General features: G+C 45.6%; 3 protein-coding genes across 9 annotated transcripts; 2 read left to right on the top strand and 1 right to left on the bottom strand.

Moving 5' to 3' along the window:
* The first annotated feature begins 288 nt into the window (after window positions 1-288).
* On the top strand, window positions 289-3,701 carry LOC6608724 (protein disulfide-isomerase A3). The gene is made up of 4 exons (XM_002033412.2): window positions 289-632; window positions 1,885-2,325; window positions 2,578-2,691; window positions 2,756-3,701. The coding sequence occupies exons 1-4, from the start codon at window positions 487-489 to the stop codon at window positions 3,519-3,521; spliced, it is 1,467 nt and encodes a 488-aa protein (XP_002033448.1). The 5' UTR covers window positions 289-486; the 3' UTR covers window positions 3,522-3,701.
* A 10-nt stretch (window positions 3,702-3,711) lies between these two features.
* On the bottom strand, window positions 3,712-23,938 carry LOC6608723 (protein cutoff). 7 transcript variants are annotated; one of them, XM_032716456.1, is made up of 5 exons: window positions 23,754-23,938; window positions 4,611-5,783; window positions 4,420-4,552; window positions 4,137-4,350; window positions 3,712-4,026 (listed from the first exon to the last, which is right to left on the bottom strand). In XM_032716456.1, exons 2-5 carry the CDS (start codon window positions 5,146-5,148, stop codon window positions 3,751-3,753), a joined length of 1,161 nt encoding a protein of 386 aa, XP_032572347.1. In that variant the 5' UTR covers window positions 5,149-5,783; window positions 23,754-23,938; the 3' UTR covers window positions 3,712-3,750. The 7 variants fall into 7 exon arrangements, with proteins under 7 accessions (XP_032572347.1, XP_002033447.2, XP_032572346.1 ...); XM_002033411.2 differs by having other exon boundaries at window positions 4,611-5,115; XM_032716455.1 differs by lacking the exon at window positions 23,754-23,938 and adding an exon at window positions 23,017-23,100.
* LOC6608722 (midasin) lies at window positions 5,791-23,370 on the top strand. Its single transcript, XM_032716454.1, has 13 exons — window positions 5,791-5,962; window positions 6,020-6,240; window positions 6,298-7,261; window positions 7,320-7,483; window positions 7,541-12,719; window positions 12,781-12,940; window positions 12,995-14,811; window positions 14,877-21,266; window positions 21,328-21,454; window positions 21,516-21,987; window positions 22,047-22,152; window positions 22,211-22,894; window positions 22,951-23,370. Exons 1-13 carry the CDS (start codon window positions 5,846-5,848, stop codon window positions 23,125-23,127), a joined length of 16,578 nt encoding a protein of 5,525 aa, XP_032572345.1. The 5' UTR covers window positions 5,791-5,845; the 3' UTR covers window positions 23,128-23,370.
* Window positions 23,939-24,086: the final 148 nt, after the last annotated feature.

The following is a 24,086-nucleotide window of genomic DNA, read 5'->3' as shown; positions in this document are numbered from 1 at the left end:
GTAATTAATAATATGATTATTATTATGCTTGCGAAATCAGTTATCAATAAATACAATTACCATCTCTTATGAAATGATAATTTGACAAAATTTTATCATAAATCGCTATCATTTAAATTAATTTAAATATAGATCACACCTTTTCTGTGTGACTGGAAAGAAGTATAACTAAAGCATTTAAAATCCACACATATAAACATTAGTCATTAATAAATGATGAACTATCTTTATGTATTGTTTATATCAGGAAAGCTCACAACTGAGAGCTTTTTCCGACTTAAGACATTTTCGGCCTAGCCACACCTGGCCACACTCCGACGAAACAGAATAAGAAGCGACGTGGCGAAAGAGGCAAAAAGCGAATTCAATCGTTGAAAAATACCGAACCGGTCCGGTACTCAGTTTTTTGTTGTAGAAGTAGGCGGTCGACGGCCTAGTTGAACTTGAATTATTCACCGATATCGCTTCAAGTGAACTCCAATAACGATGTGGCGCCTCGCTGGAGTGCTCCTACTGGGCTACATCGCCATCTCGTCCGGAGCGGAGCAGGATGTCCTGGAACTGGGGGACGACGACTTCGCCACCACCCTGAAACAACACGAGACGACGCTAGTCATGTTCTATGCCCCCTGGTGAGTTAGTGAGTGGGCGTGGCCGGGCGCAATCCTACGCCAAATGCATTGCGTGTGCGATTCGCGTCTAATCCGCTTGTTGCGTCCGCAACTTAATTCGATTCCCAATGCCCAGTGCCGCCCGCTGCCCGATTTTCCGGCCATCGCAAGCGCAAAGTACACGTCAGCGTTTGCCTTGCTTTGCCGGCAAATAAAGAAGGAACGCGTGGCGGAACGAAACGAGACGCAAAGAGAGGGGCAATGATGACATGCCAGTATTGGTGCCGTCGGCCATTTTAGAGCGCGGGGTGCCAAAGTGCCAAGTTGGTACAATCTCCCTGCAAATGCTGCTCCACTTGTCCACTGCCTAATGATAGTGAGCAGGCCCAGTGTACATTGCGTATCTTTTTATTATAGTTTCTTATGCCTATGCATTATACCCTTAATCCGAGGAATGTGTAATTCTAAGGGTCAGATTTTGCTCGAAACTGGTTATCATAGTCTGAAACACTCACAGTTCTCTTACAAATGTAATTTCCCATTAAAACTTCAATTTTTTTGATTGCCTGCCTACTCAGAAAGTTATGCTGATTGTGCCATAAATTTCTCATTTCAGTGGACACATTTTTAACTTCTATCGTGATTCACACACTACACACAATCACCTTTTAATACATTTTTGTTTAGTACATAACACATATTTACTGTGCCTATTTACTCTCTTTTGAGCCATTTGTTTGCCCATTATCAAGGGTAAACTATAAACTCACACTTGGACAATGAACTAGGTAAATTATTAGCTTTTTTTTTTGCCGGCCGGCATTCGAAATCCCCAAAGAGCTGTTGAACTACTTGGCATGGAAACTTAATGCCCTCATGACGAACCTTATCAGCATTCAAGCATAAATACATAGGGATGAAGTTGAAAAAGTTGTATACTGCATAAAACTACTCTTTTCATTATAACATAATTAACTTAGGGCACCACTTATCTTTATCAAAAATGAATTATTATCTGCACTGCTAAAGAACATACTATACTCTGCTGCTTAAAATAAGTACCAAGTCGTTTTTCTCTCTGTACGCCTAATGGGCACTTGTACTTGTGTGATAAGGCAGTTGATAATTCCAGCAGCCTAACTTTAATTACAAGCTAGTTTTTTTGGGAACTTGTCTTCCCGTTGCCTTGATAACAAATGATGAATTAGATAGTATTTTTACCAACATAATGTTTAAGTGACGTGTCCTAACAGAGTGTTTTTTCCTGTTTAAGGTGCGGCCACTGCAAGCGATTGAAGCCCGAGTACGCCAAGGCGGCGGAGATCGTGAAAGACGATGATCCGCCAATCAAACTGGCCAAGGTTGACTGTACGGAAGCTGGAAAGGAAACGTGTAGCAAGTACTCCGTCAGCGGCTACCCAACGCTGAAGATCTTCCGTCAGGATGAGGTGTCGCAGGACTACAATGGACCACGCGAAGCCAGCGGCATTGCCAAGTACATGCGCGCCCAAGTGGGACCCGCCTCCAAGACCGTGCGCACCGTTGCCGAGCTGAAGAAGTTCCTGGACACCAAGGACACCACGCTGTTTGGCTACTTCAGCGACAGCGACTCCAAGCTGGCCAAGATTTTCCTGAAGTTCGCCGATAAGAACCGCGAGAAGTACCGCTTTGGACATTCCAGCGAAAAGGAAGTCCTCGATAAGCAGGGCGAAACGTAAGTGGGAGGCTCTAATCAAGACTCATACATCCGTCTATTATGTGTTTTTTAGTTTTATATATTTTATAAGTGTTAATAAACTAGAGCCTAATTGGGATTTTCATATTTGTTTAAATGTAATGAAAGGTTCGTCTACTTCATTGTTCATTTAACTTGCTCCAAAGAGCTTTCACTTTTAGGTTTTTATGTTAAAATGTGTATTAACTGTAAGTAATTAAAATATCTGTGATGCTTTTCAATCCCTTCCAGCGACAAGATTGTGCTTATTCGTGCGCCCCATTTGAGCAACAAGTTCGAGTCATCTTCTATTAAGTTCGAGGGTAGCTCCGAGTCCGATCTGTCTACCTTTGTCAAGGAGAACTTGTAAGTAGTTTGGAAATGTTGTTACCTTCTGGCGCATGTGCTCTATTATGGCTTTCTACTCCAGCCATGGTCTTGTGGGACACCGCACTCAGGATTCGGTCAAGGACTTCCAGAACCCCTTGATCACTGCCTACTACAGCGTGGACTACCAGAAGAACCCCAAGGGAACGAACTACTGGCGCAACCGTGTGCTCAAGGTGGCCAAGGAGTTTGTGGGTCAAATCAACTTTGCGATCGCCTCCAAGGATGACTTCCAGCACGAGTTGAACGAGTACGGCTACGATTTCGTTGGCGACAAGCCAGTGGTATTGGCTCGCGACGAAAAGAATCTCAAATACGCCCTGAAGGACGAGTTCTCAGTGGAGAATCTGCAGGACTTTGTCGAGAAGCTGCTGGCGAATGAGCTGGAGCCGTACATTAAGAGTGAGCCTATTCCCGAGTCGAACGACGCTCCCGTCAAGGTGGCCGTCGCCAAGAACTTCGACGATCTGGTTATCAACAACGGCAAAGACACGCTGATTGAGTTCTACGCCCCATGGTGCGGCCACTGCAAGAAGCTGACTCCCATCTACGAGGAGCTGGCCGAGAAGCTGCAGGACGAAGATGTGGCCATCGTCAAGATGGATGCCACCGCCAACGACGTGCCGCCGGAGTTCAACGTGCGAGGCTTTCCCACCCTCTTCTGGCTGCCCAAGGACGCCAAGAACAAGCCAGTCAGCTACAACGGAGGTCGCGAGGTAGATGACTTCCTTAAGTACATCGCCAAGGAGGCGACCACAGAACTGAAGGGCTTCGACCGCAGCGGCAAGCCCAAGAAGACCGAGCTCTAAGCTGCACGCCGGGTTGAACTGGCCGCCAACTAGCATTTCCATATTTTTGTAAAATCGAATGCATTCTCCACAATACTTGAGCAAAAAAATGTATTAAATTATTTGATAGTGATGAAACGCGTACGAACACAATTTGATGATTATGTCGCAATAAACTTAAATCTTCATTTAATTAGTTAACCACTTTTGTTGTTCTGTTATTAAGGTATTCACATTTCTTTGTAATTGCTCATTGTTTTTGGTAAACTGTGGAAGACATGGTTTCCAAATTCGGTGTCATCCACATATCGGTTGTGTGATCGTCCAGCATCATCCGGAACCAGTCCGAAACGAACGTGTACTGACTGCGCCCTCGCAAGCTCTCGTATGATATTGTTCCTTGGCGCGCGTCGAACTGAAATAGGTATACGGTGCTGGGACAGTCGATCGGCGCCATAACTTGGGAAATACAAGTGAGTAGGTGAACCATGAAGTTGGCGCACACTGTGGTCGACCAATCTTTTTCCTGTAAATGAAAAATTGAGTTTCTTAAGTTAGTAGAACAGGAAATGTTGCTCGGATGTTACAAAACTGAGCAATAAACTTGTATAAAATGCTTCATTTAAGTATACTAACGCAAGACTTCCATAAATCCCCCACCAAAGTCTTTTCAATGTTGTGCACATGGGCGTTTTCATCGCGGTGGGCTATATAGAGGCTGTCGATTCCCAGCAGAAAACACTTGACCCACCACTTAAGGGCCTCTGTGCGATTGTGCACTGACCAATCCAGTCGACTCATGCACATAGGGCGTATCTGCAGGTCCACCCAGCTTGGAGCAGACCCATTCCTTAAAGTCGGAAACTAAATGGTTTAGCAATGCAGCTTGTAAGCCTGGGAAGCTTTGGCAAAGACTTACAATGTTGTGCTTGGCATCTCGGCTAGTACTGGCGAATCAAATAGCACTCGGACACCATTCAAATTAAAGGAAAAGACACCATGAAAGCGTAAATGTTCTTCAGAATATTGATGGTGCATCACAATGCCGTTCTCTAAAAGAATACAAAATAGCGATTTGAAGGGAGATGGATGTTTCATGAGACTTCGTACCAAATACACAATGGGTTCGAAGCTTCCTAAGCCATAATTCATGCATGACCCTCTTCAGATTGTCTTCAGTAAAGGGGTCGGGTCGTTCGACATCAATGCGGCAGATGTACATTGTGTTGCGATACCGGGTAACACCCAGAGACCATCCAGTCTTCTTTTCGTAGGGAGCACACATCATCAGCTCCAGAACTTCGCTGGTGCACACTATATTGGCATTTAGCCGTGCCTGCCGGTTGTTTCCTGCCATAACGTACATGTGCGACGAAGATTCTATAAACTGGAGCATATTGTCCAGAAAAATTTTGGGCTTCTTTTCCAGCTTCGGCGATGAATCTTCGTACCGTAGAGAAATGGGAAATTTGATGGTTGGCGGTACCACTACACAGGGCACTTTTTGAGAATTCGGTTCAAATTCCCCGTTTGGCGACCAGACGAAACAGCCAATCGAAACGGGCTTGGTAATAGTTGGAAATACCATCTTGGGCTTATCCACCCAGGAGTGAGCCTGGATGTTCAATATTTTGTAATTAGAATTCATCTTAAAAACGATTCTGGTAAGATTTTCTGGGAAAGACGGATGTTAAACTTTGGCTCGCGCTAGGAAAACGAACAGTTGCCTTGGGCATATGGCAACGCCAAATGAGACTCCATTTATATTTCATGAATTATCAAAAACAAAAGATTTAAGATGCTTAGATGATACAATAAAAAAAATTCCGACTATTCTTAAAGAAATCAAATTGGTCCCTAACTATAAGTCCAATAAATATATTTAACTAAAATAAATAAAAATAAATATACATATGTATAAGATAATAATAGATAAAAATAAATAAAAATCTTGACTTGATTTAAATCCACTGTTATTTTTAAAATGTTTGATAATAATATTCTGTTAACACCGTATCCTTCGGTTCGCTCTATTGAGTGAACACTGTCGCTTAAATGTAAACATAAGCCACAACAACAAGCACCAAGCAAAACACCCATTTAGCGTTGCCAGACTACAGTGGCGTGCCGGCAAAAAGGTAAACAAACAGGGAGCCCTGCCACTAAGTTCCGATCATATGGTCGACAACGAACAGGGTGGTACCACTGGTTGTGTTTGTTGCACGTGTTTTAAATTCGCGTGTGTTTTGCCATTCATTCCGGGACATAGTGCTGCAATTTGAGCTGGAAAAGGTTAAATATAATAGAAATAGCACTTAAAAATCAGTTGAGTGGATCCTGTTGAAATGGAAGTGAACGTCAGCAAGCTGCGGCTAGGCGCCCAGCGGTTGCTGGAACTTACTGCGAACGAATCTGAAGACAACGTGTTTTCGCAAAGTTTACAGAAGTTTGTCAAGAAGCAGGTGAGTTAGCTTTGATGGATTGCAGAGTAAAAGGCTTAGTTCTTGTTCATGCTTTAGAAATACGTGCCTCAGGATGTGGAGCGACTATTCCGGTCGCTCAGTGAGCAACTGCCTTTGCCCGCTTACACGGTGCCGATTGCCGCTAGTTTTGAGGAGCAGCTTCTCCTGCTGCTCTCCATGGCGCTCCGATGGGACTCCGCTAGCCAAAGATTTCATACGTATCAGCTGGAGTGCGTGGCGCTGTCCAAGCTCATGAATTTCTCGCTCGATGCGCAAAGGTGTGTTTTTATGATTAAACATTTTTTACCATAAACATTTAAACACTTTTCTTTCAGATTTGCCAAAAGCTACTTTCACGACAAGCCAGCTCCGTTTGAGAAACAACAGAGTAATGGCAGTCTGCCTAGTAAAAAGTCTAAAAATGGCAATCACGCTGATAATCTAGAAGATTTGGAGCTCATCAAATGCTGCTTTCAATTGCTGAAAAGTGATACGCCCTATTTTCGCGAGCTGTGGGACTGGTCCAGCTTTATAGCAACTTATACACACAATTCATCCAGCCCGAAGACACGGCTTTATTGCAACTACATCGTGGCTATGCTGACCAACATGAGTGCCCTTCAGCTAAATTCTTTGAACGAGAAAATATCGACTAAAACACGTCTGGAGTTCGATCAGGAAAGGGAGCAGGCATGGAACACAGCCAGAAACACCCTCTGCAGCTATACACCAGATGCTTCCGACCAACTACTGAACCTGCATTTGCAGGGAATCAATCAATCCGTGACAAATATCGAGGGTGTTTTACTGCCCACATTTAATAAGGAGAATCTAGAGTTCTATGCAAGCACCGATGGATGCTACGATCGCATTGTAAAGGTGGATTCAACTGTGGTTAATCTGCGGAGCATTGCCCTAGGAGTAGCAGCTGCCAAGCCCATCTGTCTTTCTGGACCCGTGGGTTGTGGCAAAACCACGCTTATTGAGTACCTGGCCCGTAAAACTGGACGCATTTGTCCCAAGCCAAATGAGATTGAAAGTAGGGAGAAGGCTTTAAAGAAAGCTGAAGAGGAGGAACAATTATTGACACCGAAAAAGAAGGCAAAGACAACAGGAAGCAAGCGCAAGCTGGAAGAGTTGCCTCTGGAAGAATTACTGGACCTGGGCGAGACTACCAAAAAGAGTGGATTTTTACGTATTCAGCTAGGAGATCAGACCGATAGCAAGATGCTACTAGGCCAATATCGCTGCACTGATGTGCCTGGAGAGTTTGTTTGGTTGCCAGGTGTTTTGACACAGGTTATAATTAACTAACCATTTATATAAGTATTTTTTTACCACATATTTATAATTGTAGGCCGTGATGCATGGTTATTGGTTGTTGCTGGAGGACTTGGATGCTGCAACGCAAGACACCTACACCATTCTTAGTAGCCTTTTAGAGCGTCAATGCCTTAGTGTTCCCGGATTTCGTGATTCCGTGAAAATAGAGCCCGGGTTTCAGTTGTTTGTCACAGTGCGGTAAAAAAATTAATAACGTTTATGTGAATGTGTTTAATGACTTCTTTTATCTCTTAGTACAAACAAATCAGCCAGCAACTCAAGCCAAAAATCGCTTTATTCACTTTTGGACAAATATCTATACACCATCAATATACTTCCTCTGTCCCGGAATGAGCTATGCAAAATGGTCAGTATCAACTATCCCAAACTGTCGACAGTGGCCAATAGGATTGTGGATGTATTCCTCACCTTCTCCAGTGGAAACCACACATCCGCTGATAACTTGAGGCAGCAGGAATCGGGCGACAAGGCAGACAACACAGAGCAATATGTGGCCCTTCCCTTCGAGCAAGTGCCTCTTACCTCGAGCCCCAATTCTGGCAGATTGGTGTCGACCCGTGATTTGGTAAAGCTGTGCCACCGCTCCAACCCACAGTTTTCAGTGACTAGCTCGGAATGTGCCTATTTCGTTTTCCAAAACGCAGTAGACGTATTTTGTTCATATCTACCGGAGAGCAAAGAAAAGGTTACCTTGATCACGAGCATAGGTGCCAAACTGGGGATCATACGTTCTCGTTGTGAACATTTTGCAAACGAATACAAGCCAGATGTGGAATTTGGACTGGAGCATATAAAAATTGGAAGAGCGAGCCTTTTGGCCAAATCGGATTTAAATAATAGTGAGAATGAAGATATTTCGGAGCAGGACCTGAAGCGCCAAAAGTTATCACAACAAACAAGAAGAGCTATTGGTAAAGTCAGCAACAAGAGAACCACCTTTTCGTTCACTAGGCTCGCCAGCTGCATCTTGGAACGGATTGCTGTGTGCGTCACCCATTCTGAGCCAGTTCTTCTGGTGGGCGAAACCGGAGTGGGCAAGACATCTTCAGTACAATACCTTGCCGAGCGGACGGAACATAAATTGGTGGTGGTCAATATGAACAACCAATCTGATGTGTCGGATTTGGTAGGCGGCTTTAAGCCCGTGGAACTCAACTACGTACTGGCACCACTGCGAAATGAATTCGAGTATCTTGTGTGCGATACCTTCAATCAAGAGAAGAACTTGCAGTTTCTGCGCTTGTTCGCCACACACTACAACAGTGGTCGTCATGCTGTGATTATTCGCACCATGATCAATATTTGCCTACAGGTGGCCAAGAACCCGGAACTGAAGGCGAATAAGTTGCTTCCCCGCTGGCAAACGCTGAGAGAAAAGTTACAGAAGCTTCAAATGCAACTGGATAAGAGCATCAACATCTCCTTCGCATTTATACCCGGCTCTCTGGTGAACTGCATCAGCAACGGAGACTGGGTTTTGTTGGATGAAATTAATTTGGCCTCAGCAGAGACGTTAGAATGTCTCTCAACCATCCTAGAACCGGAGGGTTCAGTGGTTCTCTTGGAACGTGGTGATTTCACTCCCGTAAAACGGCATCCAGATTTCCGCATCTTTGCCTGTATGAATCCTAATACGGACATTGGCAAGAAGGATTTGCCTGTGGGCATACGTAATCGCTTCACGGAATTCTTTGTAGATGAACTTACAACGGAAGCAGATTTGAGTTTGTTGGTGAGCGATTATTTGGCAAACACAGGCATCCAGAGGAAGTCGGTGCACAGCATCGTTCAGCTATACAAGTCTCTGCGGAAACTTTCCGAGCTGCAGCTAAACGATGGTCTTGGGAATCGGCCGGTGTATTCCCTGCGCACACTGTGCCGTAGTTTGCGTATCTGCGCCAGAAATCTGTGCGGCTCCATCGAGCGAAACTTGTACGAGAGTTTCTGTTTGAGTTTTCTCACCCAATTGGATCCGGACTCGCACCACGTGGTGTTGCTCCTAATCCAGAATGCGCTCCTTTCGAATGTCAAAGCTATATTGAGTAAGCAGTTGCCACAATTGGGAGATAATTATCTGGACTTCGAGGGATACTGGATCCAGCCGGGCAATCTGGAGCCGCAGCCGTGTACCCACTATATTCTTACGGAGAGTGTAAAGAAGAATCTGAAGGATCTGGCTCGAATCATCTCGATTGGAAAACTACCTATTCTGCTTCAGGGACCCACCAGTGCGGGTAAAACCAGTTTGATTGACTACGTGGCTAGAAGGAGCGGAAATCGCTGTCTGCGCATTAACAACCACGAGCACACGGATCTTCAGGAGTATATTGGAACCTACGCAGCGGATTTGGATGGAAAGCTGACATTCAGGGAGGGAGTACTGGTGCAAGCCATGCGCCATGGCTTCTGGATTATACTGGACGAACTCAATCTTGCGTCTACGGATATTTTGGAGGCCCTAAATCGAGTGTTGGATGACAACAGGGAGCTGTATATTGCAGAGACGCAGACTTTGGTAAAAGCTCATCCCAACTTTATGTTGTTTGCCACGCAGAATCCTCCAGGTCTTTATGGAGGAAGGAAAACGCTGTCTCGTGCCTTCAAAAATCGTTTCATAGAGCTTCACTTCGCTGACATACCACGCGGAGAGTTGGAAACCATTCTCGAAAAGCGCTGCTTTATTCCACCGACATATGCCCGCAAGATGGTGCAATGCATGACCCAATTGCAGCAACATCGCAAAAATACCTCCAAGCAGGTCTTCACACTGCGCGATCTTTTCCGGTGGGGCAATCGATACACCCATGCGGATAAGTCTCTGCATGATGACAACAGGTACGACTGGAACCAGCATCTCGTTGAGGAAGGCTACCTGGTACTATCCTCAAAAGTCCGTTCACAGGAGGAACACGAGCTGATAGAGAAGACTCTTTTCGCCAACTTCCGCAAAAAGCTTGATCTCCAGACGCTGTTTGATATTCAAACCGAGAGGGAAAACTCCTCTATGGTAAGTAGAAAAATTCTTGACGCCATAAGAAACTTTAAGCTGCGCGACGACATCGTTTGGACTCGCAATATGACGCGCATGGCCGTGGTCACCGCCAAGGCCTTGGAGTTCGACGAGCCTGTTTTATTGGTTGGCCCAACGGGCTGTGGCAAGACCACCGTGTGCCAACTTCTTGCTAGCATCGCTGATGTCCAGCTGCGCATTCTCAACTGCCACATGCATACGGAAGGAGCAGATTTTCTGGGGGGATTGCGTCCTTGTCGAGGAAAGGAATCAACACAACTCTTCGAGTGGGCCGATGGCCCATTGATTTACGCTATGCAAGAGGGCTCGTATTTTATGGCCGATGAGATATCACTTGCTGAGGATTCCGTTTTGGAGCGGCTGAACTGCATACTAGAACCAGAACGTACCGTATTGCTGGCTGAGAAGGGTGGCATCTCCGAGTTGGATGCAAGTCCCGACTTTGTGGTGCAGGCCAAGTCCGGCTTTCAGTTCCTTGCCACCATGAATCCCGGCGGGGACTTCGGTAAAAAGGAGTTATCGCCTGCCTTAAGAAATCGATTCACTGAGGTCTGGTGCTTGCCCTCAGACAACAAGGAGGACCTCATTGAGATTGCCTACAACTGCATGCGACGGCAAAATGAGCACGAAAACCAAGCGATCAACACCCATAAAGTCGCTGAGTACCTGGTGGATGTCGTGCTCCACATCCGCGATACCAACGACAAGTTCAAGTTTTCAGTTCGTGACATCTTGGCCTGGGCTAATTACATGGTTAGCAATGCAAAGCTTAGTTTTGCGGAGCAGGCAATATTCGGCTTGGAAACAATTTTCCTAGATGCCTTGGAAATGCTTCCTCATGAATCCCAGGAACAGGTGGAGCTGCTAAAATCCAATATAGTTAAACAGGCCATCAAACAAGCGAGTCTTATCCTGCAAGAAAAGTTTACCCTGGAGGAACTCAGCGAGAAGCGAGGAACCGAAGTCGAGCTGAATGAATGTCGGTTTGGCATTCGACCATTTTTCATAGACGTTAATCAGGAGCGCTTGACGTCGGCCAAAGAGGATTTCTTATTCGATGCGCCCACAACCAAGCAGAACTTATTCCGTCTGTTATCCGCGCTTTCCCTTCAAAAGCCAGTGCTCTTGGAAGGCCCACCTGGTGTGGGTAAAACATCCATTGTGGAGAGCATAGGATCTGCCATTGGGTACCAAATCGTGCGCATTAATCTGTGCGAGCACACGGACTTGGCTGATTTGTTTGGAACCGACCTACCTGCTGAGGATAACTTGCTAGAATCAAATACAGCCGCTACGGAGCGTCAAATAGGCAGCTTTGTGTGGCGCGATGGACCGCTTTTGGCTGCCCTTAAGGCAAAGAACACATGGATTTTGCTGGACGAACTGAATTTAGCTCCTCAATCTGTGCTGGAGGGTCTTAATGCGGTACTGGATCATCGCGGAGAAGTGTACATTCCGGAGCTAAACAAGAGTTTCCATTTAGCTGGCTCGACTCGCATTTTTGCGTGCCAGAATCCTTTAAAGCAAGGCGGCGGCCGTAAGGGATTGCCCCAATCCTTCCTTAATCGTTTTACCAAAGTTTATCTGCGCAAGCTCTCCACTGAGGATCTGCTACATGTGGTAACTGAGAAGTACGGAAAGTACTTTAATCAGTTGAATGCATATTTTTCGGAACTGTTAGATCAGAAAGCTGAAGGCAATCTTTTTGAGATTTACTCAGGAATGGAAGGTTCATGCAAATCGGATTCATTTGATTTGGGTGCTCGTTTGGTGCGCTTCTCCGAACAACTCGATCGGGGGGTGGCGTCCATGGAGTTTGGCTACAAGGGCGGTCCATACGAGTTCAATCTTCGTGATATTCTCCGCTGGTGTGATCTGCTCCACAACCCTCAAACTGGATACATTTTGGGGGCTTCACCGTCATCATTCCAAGCCGCTTTCAAGGATTTTCTGCTCACCCTCTACGAAAGGATGCAGTTGGTCTATTACCAAAGGATGCGCTGCGATCAAGATAAATCGTACATTCGAAATGTCTTTTCAACCGTTTTCGTATGCGATGCTGAACACCTAAATCAGATTTCAAACGATGTCGCTCTTTATTGGACAGCAGATAAAGTATATCTTAACGATGTGGTCTTGAGCCGCAAGCAAGCGGATGTTCTGGACTTGGTAAATCGACAGGAGCAGGCACCATTGCTGCTGGACAGTCAGAGGCAGCAGCTTAAGCAAATCGTCGAAGCTGTTCATATGGAGAAGCCTCTACTGCTCTGCGGATCAACGGACAGTGGCAAGACCAAGTTGATAGACGCGCTCTGCGTGCTGTCCAATCGCCTATGTAATACGGATATCATTGACGACTCCGTAACTGGTAGTTTCCAGCAGGTAAGTTTTTACCATAAGTTGGTAACATTTCCATGGAGCTTACCCTATTTTCCCATACTAGATCGACTTAAATAGACATCTAGAAATAATTTACAAGAAAGTGGAGACGCTAGTTTTTTCTTGTGTTCAACGGGCATTTGTCCTGCACACACAGCCGGAGTTTGTGGAACAGTTGTGGAACAAATGGAGCATGTACAACAAGCTTGCCAAAGTAACAACAGGTAAATGTAAATTTTGAAATATTAAAAACAATCTTCTACAGCATATGTTTTCAGAGCCCCATCAACACAGTGTGTTAGACGAGCTAAAACTGTTCAGCGAGCGTCTGGGATCTCTAGGTAAGATTATAGAGGTTTTGGAGGCCACGCCACAGAACTGCCAAGTAAGAGCACTTCAGCAGTTGGCAGAAGTCAAGTCTCAGCTTTTGATGCTTCAAGCGTACATAAAAACGGCAGATTCCCTCAACACGGGAGGATCATTCGAATGGGTGGACTCTCAGATTGTTACCTCACTGAAATGCGGCCAATACATCTTGCTGGAGCATGTTAATCTCTGCTCCTCGGCCGTTCTGGATCGACTAAATCCTGTATTCGAGCCAAATGGAAGCTTACTAATCGCTGAGAAAGGAATAAGTGCACAGGACAGTGCCGAGGTGGTTTACAAATCAACCAATTTCCGTGCTTTCCTTACCGTGGATCCAAAGAATGGCGAGCTATCGCGAGCCATGCGAAACCGATGTGTGGAGCTATCTCTATCTAGGGACACCTATTCTGTAGATGATTTGCGTGCCTTTGTTCATGAGCAGGGTGTGCGTGAAATGGAGGCCATAGATTGTATACTAGGAGTGCATACGGGATTAAGTCAGCTGACTGAGTTCAATAACTACTCCATATCGCACCTGACACAGTTTGCCTTTTTAAGCGCTGCCTATAGGAGAATTGGCTATGAGCTTAAACGTGCTATTTATGTGGCTGCCATGGAGGTTTATGTATACTCAGCCAACACGGACCTAATGGGATATGGATTGTCTTATTACCAGAATAAACTGCGTGAGGTGGTGCTGGCCCAAACGGAAGTATTTGAGGAAGGTGCTGCTATCCAGGAGGATTTCCTTAGCGATGTAATAATTAATTCTGGAAACCTCAATTCGTTGACATTAATTAAACGTCAGGCTGTGGCGTTAAAGGTGTTGCTTGATGGATATTCAGAACAAAGAATTTTACAAAAGCGGTTGTCTTCTCTCTTCCAAGAGATGGAGAAACTTAAATTGGACCAGCGAAATCCCCAGAAGCTCATTCGTCATTTCCTTTATATGCTCTACGAGTCGTCGGCCTTCGGAGACTTGGAATTAAGACATCTCTACATTCAATCTTGGTTATCGAAAGACAATGCTTTCCAAGAACTTTCGCAGAATCTTTACAATTGCTTGAATATAAGGAGTAACTCCGATACAGGAACTTCGGTGAATCTACCTTGGAATCGAAAACTCATTCCGAGACTTCGTGATTACTCAACAGCTGAATCGAATTCTGAACTAAATCCTTTAAATCTGAGTGCCTTGCTTTTGGCGCGCCTTGTGGTCGATATCATACCCGTCAGTTCAGTTACTGCAGTGCAGCAAATGAATGCACTGCAGTATTCACAGGCCCTCTGTAAGCAACAAGTGACTGAAAAATACGCCAATCATTTTCTAGCCAATTTCTCGAGCTTCCTCGAAGTTCTTCATACTAGTTTGCTGGAGGATCTAGAGACGGCTGATTTGGGTCTTCCTCAGTATGCACACTTAGTTACACGCTTCCATTGGTTCAATCGAATTTTGGCCACTGCACAGCAAAAGCTTTTGTACAACAATGAGCTACATGTGCCGCTGATGCATAAAATGGTTCTCCATTTCCAGTGGCTTGAAAAGCACCTCCTTGTTCCTTTAATTGAATTGACAGCCAAAAGCAGCTGTGCACGGATGCTTGCCATTCAAGACCGTACTCTAAAAATCAAAAAATACATCGAGGAGACGAGACGACCTCTAAACGTAACTTGCAAGATTTATTCCAAGCAGTTCACCCAGTTCCAGCCGTATTACCAGGATCAACAGGTAAGTTACATTTTACAGACAATTTACATATTGCTCTAATGATTTAATATTTCTCTTAAACATAGATCAAACGCCATACAGAATTAGATGAATTGGAAAAATTATTGTCAGTGGTGCCCAGCTATGGCAACTTGGAATTGTCCTCTTGGCTCAAAAGATGGCTTCTTCTTCAAACAGATGACGCGAACAAGTGGCGATCTTTTCTGCGTAAGCACACAAATGGTTTTCAACCCAAGTCTTTTGAAATAAGTGGTTCCCTGCGGAATGAGACACTACAGTCGCACCTGCTAAAACTGCAAACAACGTTAAAGGAAGCTCAAGAAATCAGTGCAGAGAATCAAATGGACTTGGAATTAGACTTAAACAGCATCAAGACACTTTTTGAAGCGGAAACTGAAGAAAGTGAATCTTATATACATCCAGATGGGATACCAACTAATACGCCGAAACTATTAATTGCTGCATTGAGAGAACTATTCATGGAACGCCTCTTGACTGGAACTCTTCGCGACGACTTCGATGAGCAGGTGAACCCCCTGTATGCAGATCAGTTGCTTACCTTAAACAGCAATATTTGGCATTGCCTGAAGACGCTTGAGAGTGCTAACCATACCGAAATCACTAATGCTTGGATTGCACTCAAGAAGGAAGTAAATGAGCTGCAGGATCAGGGGGAGTTCGCAGTGCTGCTGGAAAAGATTGGTGGTGGCTACAAAGGACTGCGTTCTTATCAAAGGCAGTATCGAAATTCCGTTCAATGCTACCAATTGGAAAATCTGTCCACCCGTCTGGATTGTGTTCAAGGTCCTTCAGAAGACGGTAGCACGGATATATCAAGTCGATTTTGTTATCAAGGCCCTGCTTTATCAGGAGTCATTTTATCGCTGATATGTCAACCCAACGGCCAGCTGCGATCGGTTCCCCTAAGCGAGCTGCTAGAATGGCGATCCGCTTTGCAGCAAACACGACACCTGATCTGGGAGAATTCTCAGCTATTGACTTCCAGATATAGTGTAGAAGTCAATAATCTCTTGCAGGTCAAGGAAAATGCAAGGCAACTACTAAAAGAGCTGGAATATGTGAGGAATTTAAGTGAGCAGGAACAGAAAGCTAACCACGGCTTTGAAAGCTGTGCCAAAGAACTCGAGAAAATTATTGAAAAATTGGAGAAAGAAGAAAACAATAATGCCTCTATAACAAGAGATTTTGAAGTTTCGCTATCGAATGCCCTGGTGGGAGCCATTGAGTTGTGCTTGCTCACGAACACCCCGTTGATCGATCCAGTGGAAAAGAATCGCCTTAAAAACGAATACGTAGCGGAGGATATCGATTGCCTTAGCACTTTGACAACCGCCTATGATTTCATGAAAATCGCGATGAAATATCGTCACTTTGGCGAGGAAATTTACAGTGAACTGGAGCTAAGATTGAGGACGGCTCTCCAGCGGCAACAACAGCTTTCGCAAAAGTTGGCTTTGCGTCCGAAAAAGTGCCTATATGCGTCTCTGGTCCAGGATATTACTCAATTCCTGCACTCGAATGGCGATTGTGTGTCACTTTATAAGCTGTTCCAGCTTATTCACTCGGAATGGGAAAACTTCCAAGGACTTCATGTCGCCACAAGTGCCCAACTGAAGAGCAGCATTGAGGTGCTGGGAAAACTGGACCTGTGGCTAGCAAATGCTCAGAGATTCGTTCATCACACTCTTTCCAGGTACTCAGCATACTACCAAGACTTTGTGGAGCCCATCAAGTGCTCTGTGAACCAGTTGCGTTTTGGATTGGAGTCCCTTAAAGTGATCTTTACCAGAGTGCAGCAGGCTGGCAGCGTTTCGCAGGCAGAGCAGATGCAGCAAACAATAGGTGATATTGTTCAATTCCCATCCCAGCATCCGCTGGTAATTAGGAATATCAGGCTTTACGGCTTATTGGCCGAGCTTCCTCATAGTGAATATGAGTACTTCCGTTTGCTGAAAGCCAAGTTGAGCGAGCTGAGCAATTACATCGCGCTGGGAAGAGTGATAGACGAAACTACATTTGCGGCATACGATGATGCGTTAAGCATTTGCAACCAGACCTGGCAGCAGGAGGAGCACCGTCGCTGTCAACTGAAAGCGGAAGCAGAAAGTTTGTATGTGACCAAGACCAAGGGAGGAGTGGATAGTGAAGAGCTTATTGAGATGCAAGAAATCGAGCACAACTTCCCTACGAACCTGGACGAGGACTTTGCCGAGTTCGTGTCTCAACCAACTTTGGAGCAAGTCCTGAAACTAGACAAAAAGGCCAGTGCGAAGGACAAACAATCTCAGATTGTAGTTGATGAGGATTATGCGTTCCTAGCACGTAATTTTATAGACGTGATGACTCGCCATACTCAGGTTTACTATAAAGAGCAACCCAAGTCATCGAAGGAGTTAGAACTCCATTTGCTCGCGCCTTATCAAGCACGCTTCCAGGTGTTTGCAAATCTACATGGTCACTACAAGACAGCCCTAGGATCGAGTCTAGCCGAAAGGGCCTGCAATGGATTGGTTTTTGGACTGGCTCTGCAGCAGAAACAGCTGAGGGATATCGAACTAGAGGAAGTAGTATCCAGTTCCCCTTACGACTTTTACAAAGATTCAAATATTAGTGAAATTCAAAGTTGCCTGGATGTCATGGAGCGGATAGAGAAGCGTGTGCTGGAACAACTGGAACAGTATCCTGAGCACGCAGGTCTTGCGGACATTAAGCTGGTCATCTCTCGCATCCGTCGACTGCCGGCTCATGCGCCTGTGGTTCGTTTCAATACGGGGTTCCAGCTGCTAAGACAGAAGTTGGCACTCTGGAATGAAGTGGCCCACAGGAACAACAATCTGGTGTCGGAGGAAATCGAGGTGGCCGAGTTTGTCCAACGCTGGACAAGATTGGAGCTGCAGCACTGGCGCAATTGCCTAGGACAAACGGCCGCTCAAGTGGAGTTACAAGCCTATCGGTACTGGTTCTTCATCTACAACCTGCTGCAACAATTCATACACCAGAAGCAACTAGATCATTCGTATACCGACATTAAACTTGCCGAGCAACGCTTTGCACAGGATCATTTGTTGGATGCCCAGGATTTGGGAGAGTCCCAGCGTTTGGAACTTGCACAGGTGGTGCGCATCTTAAGACAGTTTGTGGAGGCCTCCTGCTACGGTGATTTCCATATTCGGCTGCAGCTTCTTCAAGGATTTGAATTGTACTTGCACAATGTCGAGAGAACCGGAAAAATTAATGGACTGCCTCCCCTAATTGCAGCATTACATAATCTCCAGCTTTATTTCTCCCAGTTTGCTGGCGAGATAGCAGACTCTGCGAAATTACGTCGTTCGCCCATCGAAAAGAAGCTAAAGGAGTTTGTGAAGATACAGAGCTATAGCAAGGACTTAAGCTACTTTAGCATGCGCAACAGTGTGGCCAGTGTACACCGCAACCTGAACAAGTTCCTAAAGGAATACCGACTCTCGATTCAGGAGAAGATTTATGAGGTATTTCAACCAAAGGATTCCACTGCCAAAGACTACACCTTTGGCACCGACAAGGGCAAGGGGTTGAGAAATTACAATAAAATAAAGTATCTGCACACCGAGCGACAACAATTCGTGGCCAGTGAGAAGCTACTGGAGAAGTTTGCCATCCAGGAGGAGTTCCTGTCGGATAACACACTGCTCCAACGCTTGGACAAGCACTTCCGAACTGCACGACATATAGTCAAGGAAACGTTGGGACAGGTTCCCTACGGCGAGCTGATCACGGAGCTGGATGACTTGCTGGCCAGTCAGTTAGAGCGATGTGAGCATTTACGTTCCCTGAACGTTGATCGTTCGAAGGAGAGAACTCAACAGAAGCAGGAGGCCAAGCAGATCCTTCAGCAAAAACGCAAGGCTCTCACGGATCTCTTCAAGATGCTCCATCGACTGGGTGCCAACTATAAGACTGGCCTTCTGGAGCTTTCTTTGCGCAACGAGTTTGAGGACTTCCAACTTCCCCCCTATTCCATTCGATCCATGTTGCCGCGACTCCACCCCACTGCCCAGCAGCTGGATGAGCACCTGGACTTGTACTATATGAAGAGTGTGTTCAAGTTAAAGCTCCTGCAAAACATTATGCTGACTCCGTTGTCGGAACTCGGCCCACCCAATATCGAACGCATCAAGGGCTTTGCTGTGGACTTATTCCTATTGGTGCAACAGCAGCGGGAGCAGCTGTCTGGATCCACCAAAGAGCTTCATGAGCTGAGGAATTCACTAGACAGCTTGCGTAAGTTGGCAGAAATTATTCCACAGGCCCATATAAATCAGTCGACTCTCAATTTCGTAAAGAGTGCAGATATAGCTATGGAAATAAAGCAACATCTTCGCCAGATTCACTACGTCCTGAAGCAGTGGAAACTGCTGTTAAGTTGTGCTCCAAGCTCATTCAATGAAGAATCCGAAAACCGCTTGCTGGTACGGAAAATTACCTTAGCCCAAAGTGAACTCCAGAGTCTATGTACACAGATCCTAAGCAGCAGCCAAGAATTGCTAAATGAGCTGAACAACGCAAATCTGGAGTATCTATCTAGCGAAAAGTGTGAGACTTACCAGAAGAGCTACGCGGAAATCCTAGATAATATAAAGAAGACCTTAGAACTACTCAGAACAGGACAAAACGATTATTTGCCATTAGCGCAACCAATTGTTGAGCTTTTGGATAGCGTGCGATTGAAGAACCACACTGAAATAGCTCCAGAGGCCATCGATTTGGCCAACGCGGACACAGAGTTGGCCAACATAGCCCACAGTGTGCTAATGTCCATGCAAAAGATTTATAAGCATCACGTTAAGACTGATGAAGTTAATCAAAATGGAGACGCAAAAGAACAGGATGAAGAGTCCAAGGAGGCGCTGCAGGAACAGCATCTCAAGAAGTGCCTCACTGGGGAACTGACCTTGGATTGGCAACAGCTAAGCCTGCCACGTGTGCTCGGCAAGCTGTCCAACGTACTCCTGGTACTAAAGCACTCCCATTTCGAAGGCCAGGATAAGCTACTGTGCGTAAGACGAGCGATAGGTCTTTTGCCTGTTTTGGAGCAGTACCAATTACTCGCGGATTATTTGCTTCTCCAACAACTCGCCACCCATAAGGTTTCCGCCAAGATGCTATCCATAGTGCTGACCGTTTTCGTGGAGATCGGTAGTAAGGGCTTCTGTGTGCCACCGGATCTCATGCAAGATGAGGAGGGACAGTCGAAGCAGGAATCCAAGAACGGTGAGGGCTTCGGCCTAGAGGATGGAACCGGTGAGAACGACGCCTCCGACAAGATTGAATCCGAGGATCAACTTGATGACGCAAAGCGCCCAGAGGATCGGAAAGACGAGGGTGATAAACAGGAGCCAGACTGCAAGGAAGAGAAAGGCATTGAGATGAGTGACGATTTTGATGCCAAGATGCAGGATGTGGAGAAACCCGAGGAGGATGACAGCGGTGAGTCCGAAGAAGAGGAGGATCTAAACAAGGAGATGGGCGAAACGGAGGAAGGTGCCGAAAAGTTGGACGACCAAATTTGGGGCGATGACGAGGAAGAAAAGCCGGAGGAGGAACAAGAACCTGATATGAACGAGGAGGATCAGGGCAAGGGCAGCAAGGATGAAAAAGATGCGCACAACGATTTGGATACAAAGAACGATGCGGCAAAAGAAGATGGCAAAGATGAGCACGAAAAGGACGGCTTAGATGCCACCAATGAACCCAGCGGAGAGGACAAACGCAAGGAGCAGGCCAAGGACATTGACGATATGAAGGATCCCGAAATGGATGAGGAGCAAACGAATACAATGCACAATGAGCTGGAGGAGCCGCCAGAACCAGAGGAAATGGATTTGGGGGATATGAATAATGTCGACGAGGGACACGATGACCAGCAGGAACAGCCCACAGACGAAAATCCCTTTGACATTGATGCCATGAAAGAAAACATGCAACCTGCTGAGGAACCCGAAGCAGACAGAGATAACGAGCCTGATGCAAACGAGGAAGGCGATCCGCAAAGCGACGGCAGCGACTCTGAAGAGGATGAGACGGGTACGGAAGCAAAACCAGCTGAAGAAGATCAGGGCGATGGCGAAGAGGCAACACCAGAAGATGAAAAAGACGAGGCCGAAACACAAAAACGCGGTGAGCTAGAGGACGAAGATGATTCAAAGCCCGAAGATAGTCCTGAGGATGCCAAGGAGGAGAAGGAGGAGAAGCGCGAGGAGAAACCAGAGGAGCACTCACAGTCTAAAGACAAAGCCAGCAAGGAGGAAAATGTTCAGTCCATGCCGGAGACTGATCAGAGCAGTTCGGCCGATCAGGTGCAGCAGCCACAGGACCCGGACATTAAGCAAGATCAGAAGCTTGATGAACAAGAGACTGGTGAAGAAAAGGATGGAATCGGCCAGGCCGAGAACGACGTAAGATTTAGTTATCCTTGTATTTTATATTTATGTCATATTAATTTACCCAATATGACAGGCCGACGATGGCGGCCATCAGGGCGTTGCGGAAACCCAGGAAACTGTGTCACAGGAGGATCGTAAAAACGAAAGGCAAACTCAGGAGAAGCGCAAGCAGGGAAGAACCAATGAGGAGCGATCCCTAGGTAAAACAGACCTTTCGAATATTAGAGCCTATTCTCTAACTTTCTCAATAAACATTTGCAGGTGAGGCGGAGCAGAACAAATTGAAACAGCTAAAGACAATTGATCAACTGAAGGACTCAAAGGAGTCCGACGATGCCGACCAGGAGAAACCGGAACCCATGGACCAGACGGAGGCTGAGGAGTACCAGCATGTAAAAGAGCCGAAAAACAGCGACAAAACCACTCTGGACAATGCTACTGAAGAACAATCAAAGAAGATCCAGCATCAGGAGGATGAGCCACCAAACGAAGAGGAAATAGAGACGGAAAATGTTGACGAGTTAATGGAATCCGAAGAGCCAGCCGTTGATCCCGAAGATGATGCTCAACTCGAGCAACTGGGTGCCGAGAAGACGGAGCAAAAGTCCGACAAACCCTCTAAAACAGAAAAGTCTAAGGAGCAGTTGGAGACCCCTGAAGGCATGGAGATAGAAGGGGAGGTGGTGCCGACTATGACGGTTCCTCGTAGCTCGGAAACTACGGCGCATAGCAAGTGAGTAATGTAATCATTGTTCAACGCTTTTTTTTTATAATAGTTTTCTTATTCAACAGTTCCGAAATCCTCCTGGATGAGAGCTCGCACGCGGAGGATCTGAGCTCAGCCGAACAGATTGAGCTTAGGCAACAGTATCAAAAGCAGTTGACCACATTCAGAGGAGTAAGTTGCACCTTTCATAATAAATTGCCCGTACCTGTTACTTATTTGTTACTTACAGGCGCAGCCGGAGCACGAGGATTACGAAACATGGCAGGGCATCTCTAATAGAATGACCCAGAATGCCCGCGAGCTTTGCGAACAGTTGCGTCTTATCTTGGAGCCCACGAAGTGCACACGGTTAAAGGGCGACTACCGCACTGGAAGACGTATTAATATGAAAAAAATTATACCATACATTGCCTCGCAGTTCCGCAAGGACAAGATCTGGTTGCGACGAACCAAGCCTGCGCAGCGTGACTATAAGATCACCATTGCCATTGATGACTCCAAGTCGATGCACCACAATAACTCCAAGACGCTGACTCTGGAGGCAATCTCGCTTGTGTCGCAGGCGCTAACCCTTCTAGAGAGTGGTCGCCTTAGCATTGTATCCTTTGGAGAGGCGCCGCAGATCATACTAAATCACACGGAGCAGTTTGATGGCCCCCGCTTGGTAAATGCTCTGAACTTCGCCCAGGACAAGACAAAGATCGCCGGGCTGCTAAATTTTATACGCACGGCAAATGCAGAAGAAAGCGGCATGGGGGGCGACAATGGTCTGTTTGAAAACCTTTTGCTGATTCTCAGCGATGGACGTAATATATTCAGCGAGGGTGCACAGAACGTAAAGAACGCCATTAAGTTGGCGCGGCTGCAGCGCATCTTCCTGGTATACATCATTATCGATAATCCAGACAATAAGGTAATGGGTTTTCAAAGAACATTCAATGAGTTTAACTAATCCTTGGCTACCTTTAGAACTCAATTCTGGACATACAACATGTGGCGGTGAACGCAGATGGATCTGTGAACATTAATTCCTACCTGGACAGCTTTCCTTTTCCCTACTATGTGATAGTCCGGGACCTTAACCAGCTGCCGCTGGTGCTCAGCGAAGCCATGAGACAATGGTTCGAGTTGGTTAACAGCGAGTAATCTGAATTGACTCTTGAAGATAAAAAGAAGTTACTTTTACTTTTTAATATTAATATAGGCTTGAATATTTAGCCCACTTAGTTGTATTGCACACGTAAATATTAATTTGTACAAACTGAAAATGTGACCGAGTGTTCACTGATGCCCTTATAATTTACTTGAAATTGTTACTTTTCTTATTTTTTACAATTAAACTTTTGTAAACAGTATAAAGTTAGATTATATAAACATTAGACGATTTAACGTTGATTCTATATCGTTATCGAACTGGGCCTTGATCTCCAATAATTGTTGTAAAAAGCTGTAAAAAAAGTTTCGGATAGCAAACTACGAGTATATAATCCGAAAGTAAGTATTACACCTGAAGAATGTTGGGTATATGATAGGTAGAATTAATAAATTTAAATTAGGCAGGGGAGAGTGCTACAGTCGAGTTCCCCAACTATCTGATAAACAGTGAACTCCAGTTGGACAATGCAGTATGCAGTTGAATCGCTCGTTTTACATTACACTGACCAGAAAATAACTTGGACATATTTTAAAGAAGTACTTTAATATATAGCTCGTTAAGCGTACAACATATAGTTACATTCGGTTGCCACACTGCTTATCCTAGTAAAACTTACCCTGTCTTAGTTGACCTTCGTTCGACCTCAGCCTTTACATGCTTAAAGATCGACTGAAAGTCCGTGGTAAGACCATATAGATCCATTGCCTCGCACAAGGTTTGTATGAGTGAACAGAGTGAATCAGCGGTGGAGACCGCAAAAGAGTCAACTAGACAAAAGACGGCAAGATAGCCTGCCGGCGAGGCAAAACCAAGTACAAAACTCAATAGCCTTTTTGAAACCCGCCCTCCTAGCAACCCACTCTTATTAGCCGAGATAGGAGTTTGCAATCTTCTTGCCGCTTAGGAGGGCATCATCTACTCTACGAGTGACGGGTAGAAAAAGTTTAAA

This window comes from Drosophila sechellia, chromosome 2R, assembly GCF_004382195.2.
Source record: "Drosophila sechellia strain sech25 chromosome 2R, ASM438219v1, whole genome shotgun sequence".
NCBI lineage: Eukaryota > Metazoa > Arthropoda > Insecta > Diptera > Drosophilidae > Drosophila > Drosophila sechellia.
The sequence above is the reverse complement of the archived record's forward strand: the minus strand, read 5'-3'. Positions and strand labels throughout refer to the sequence as shown.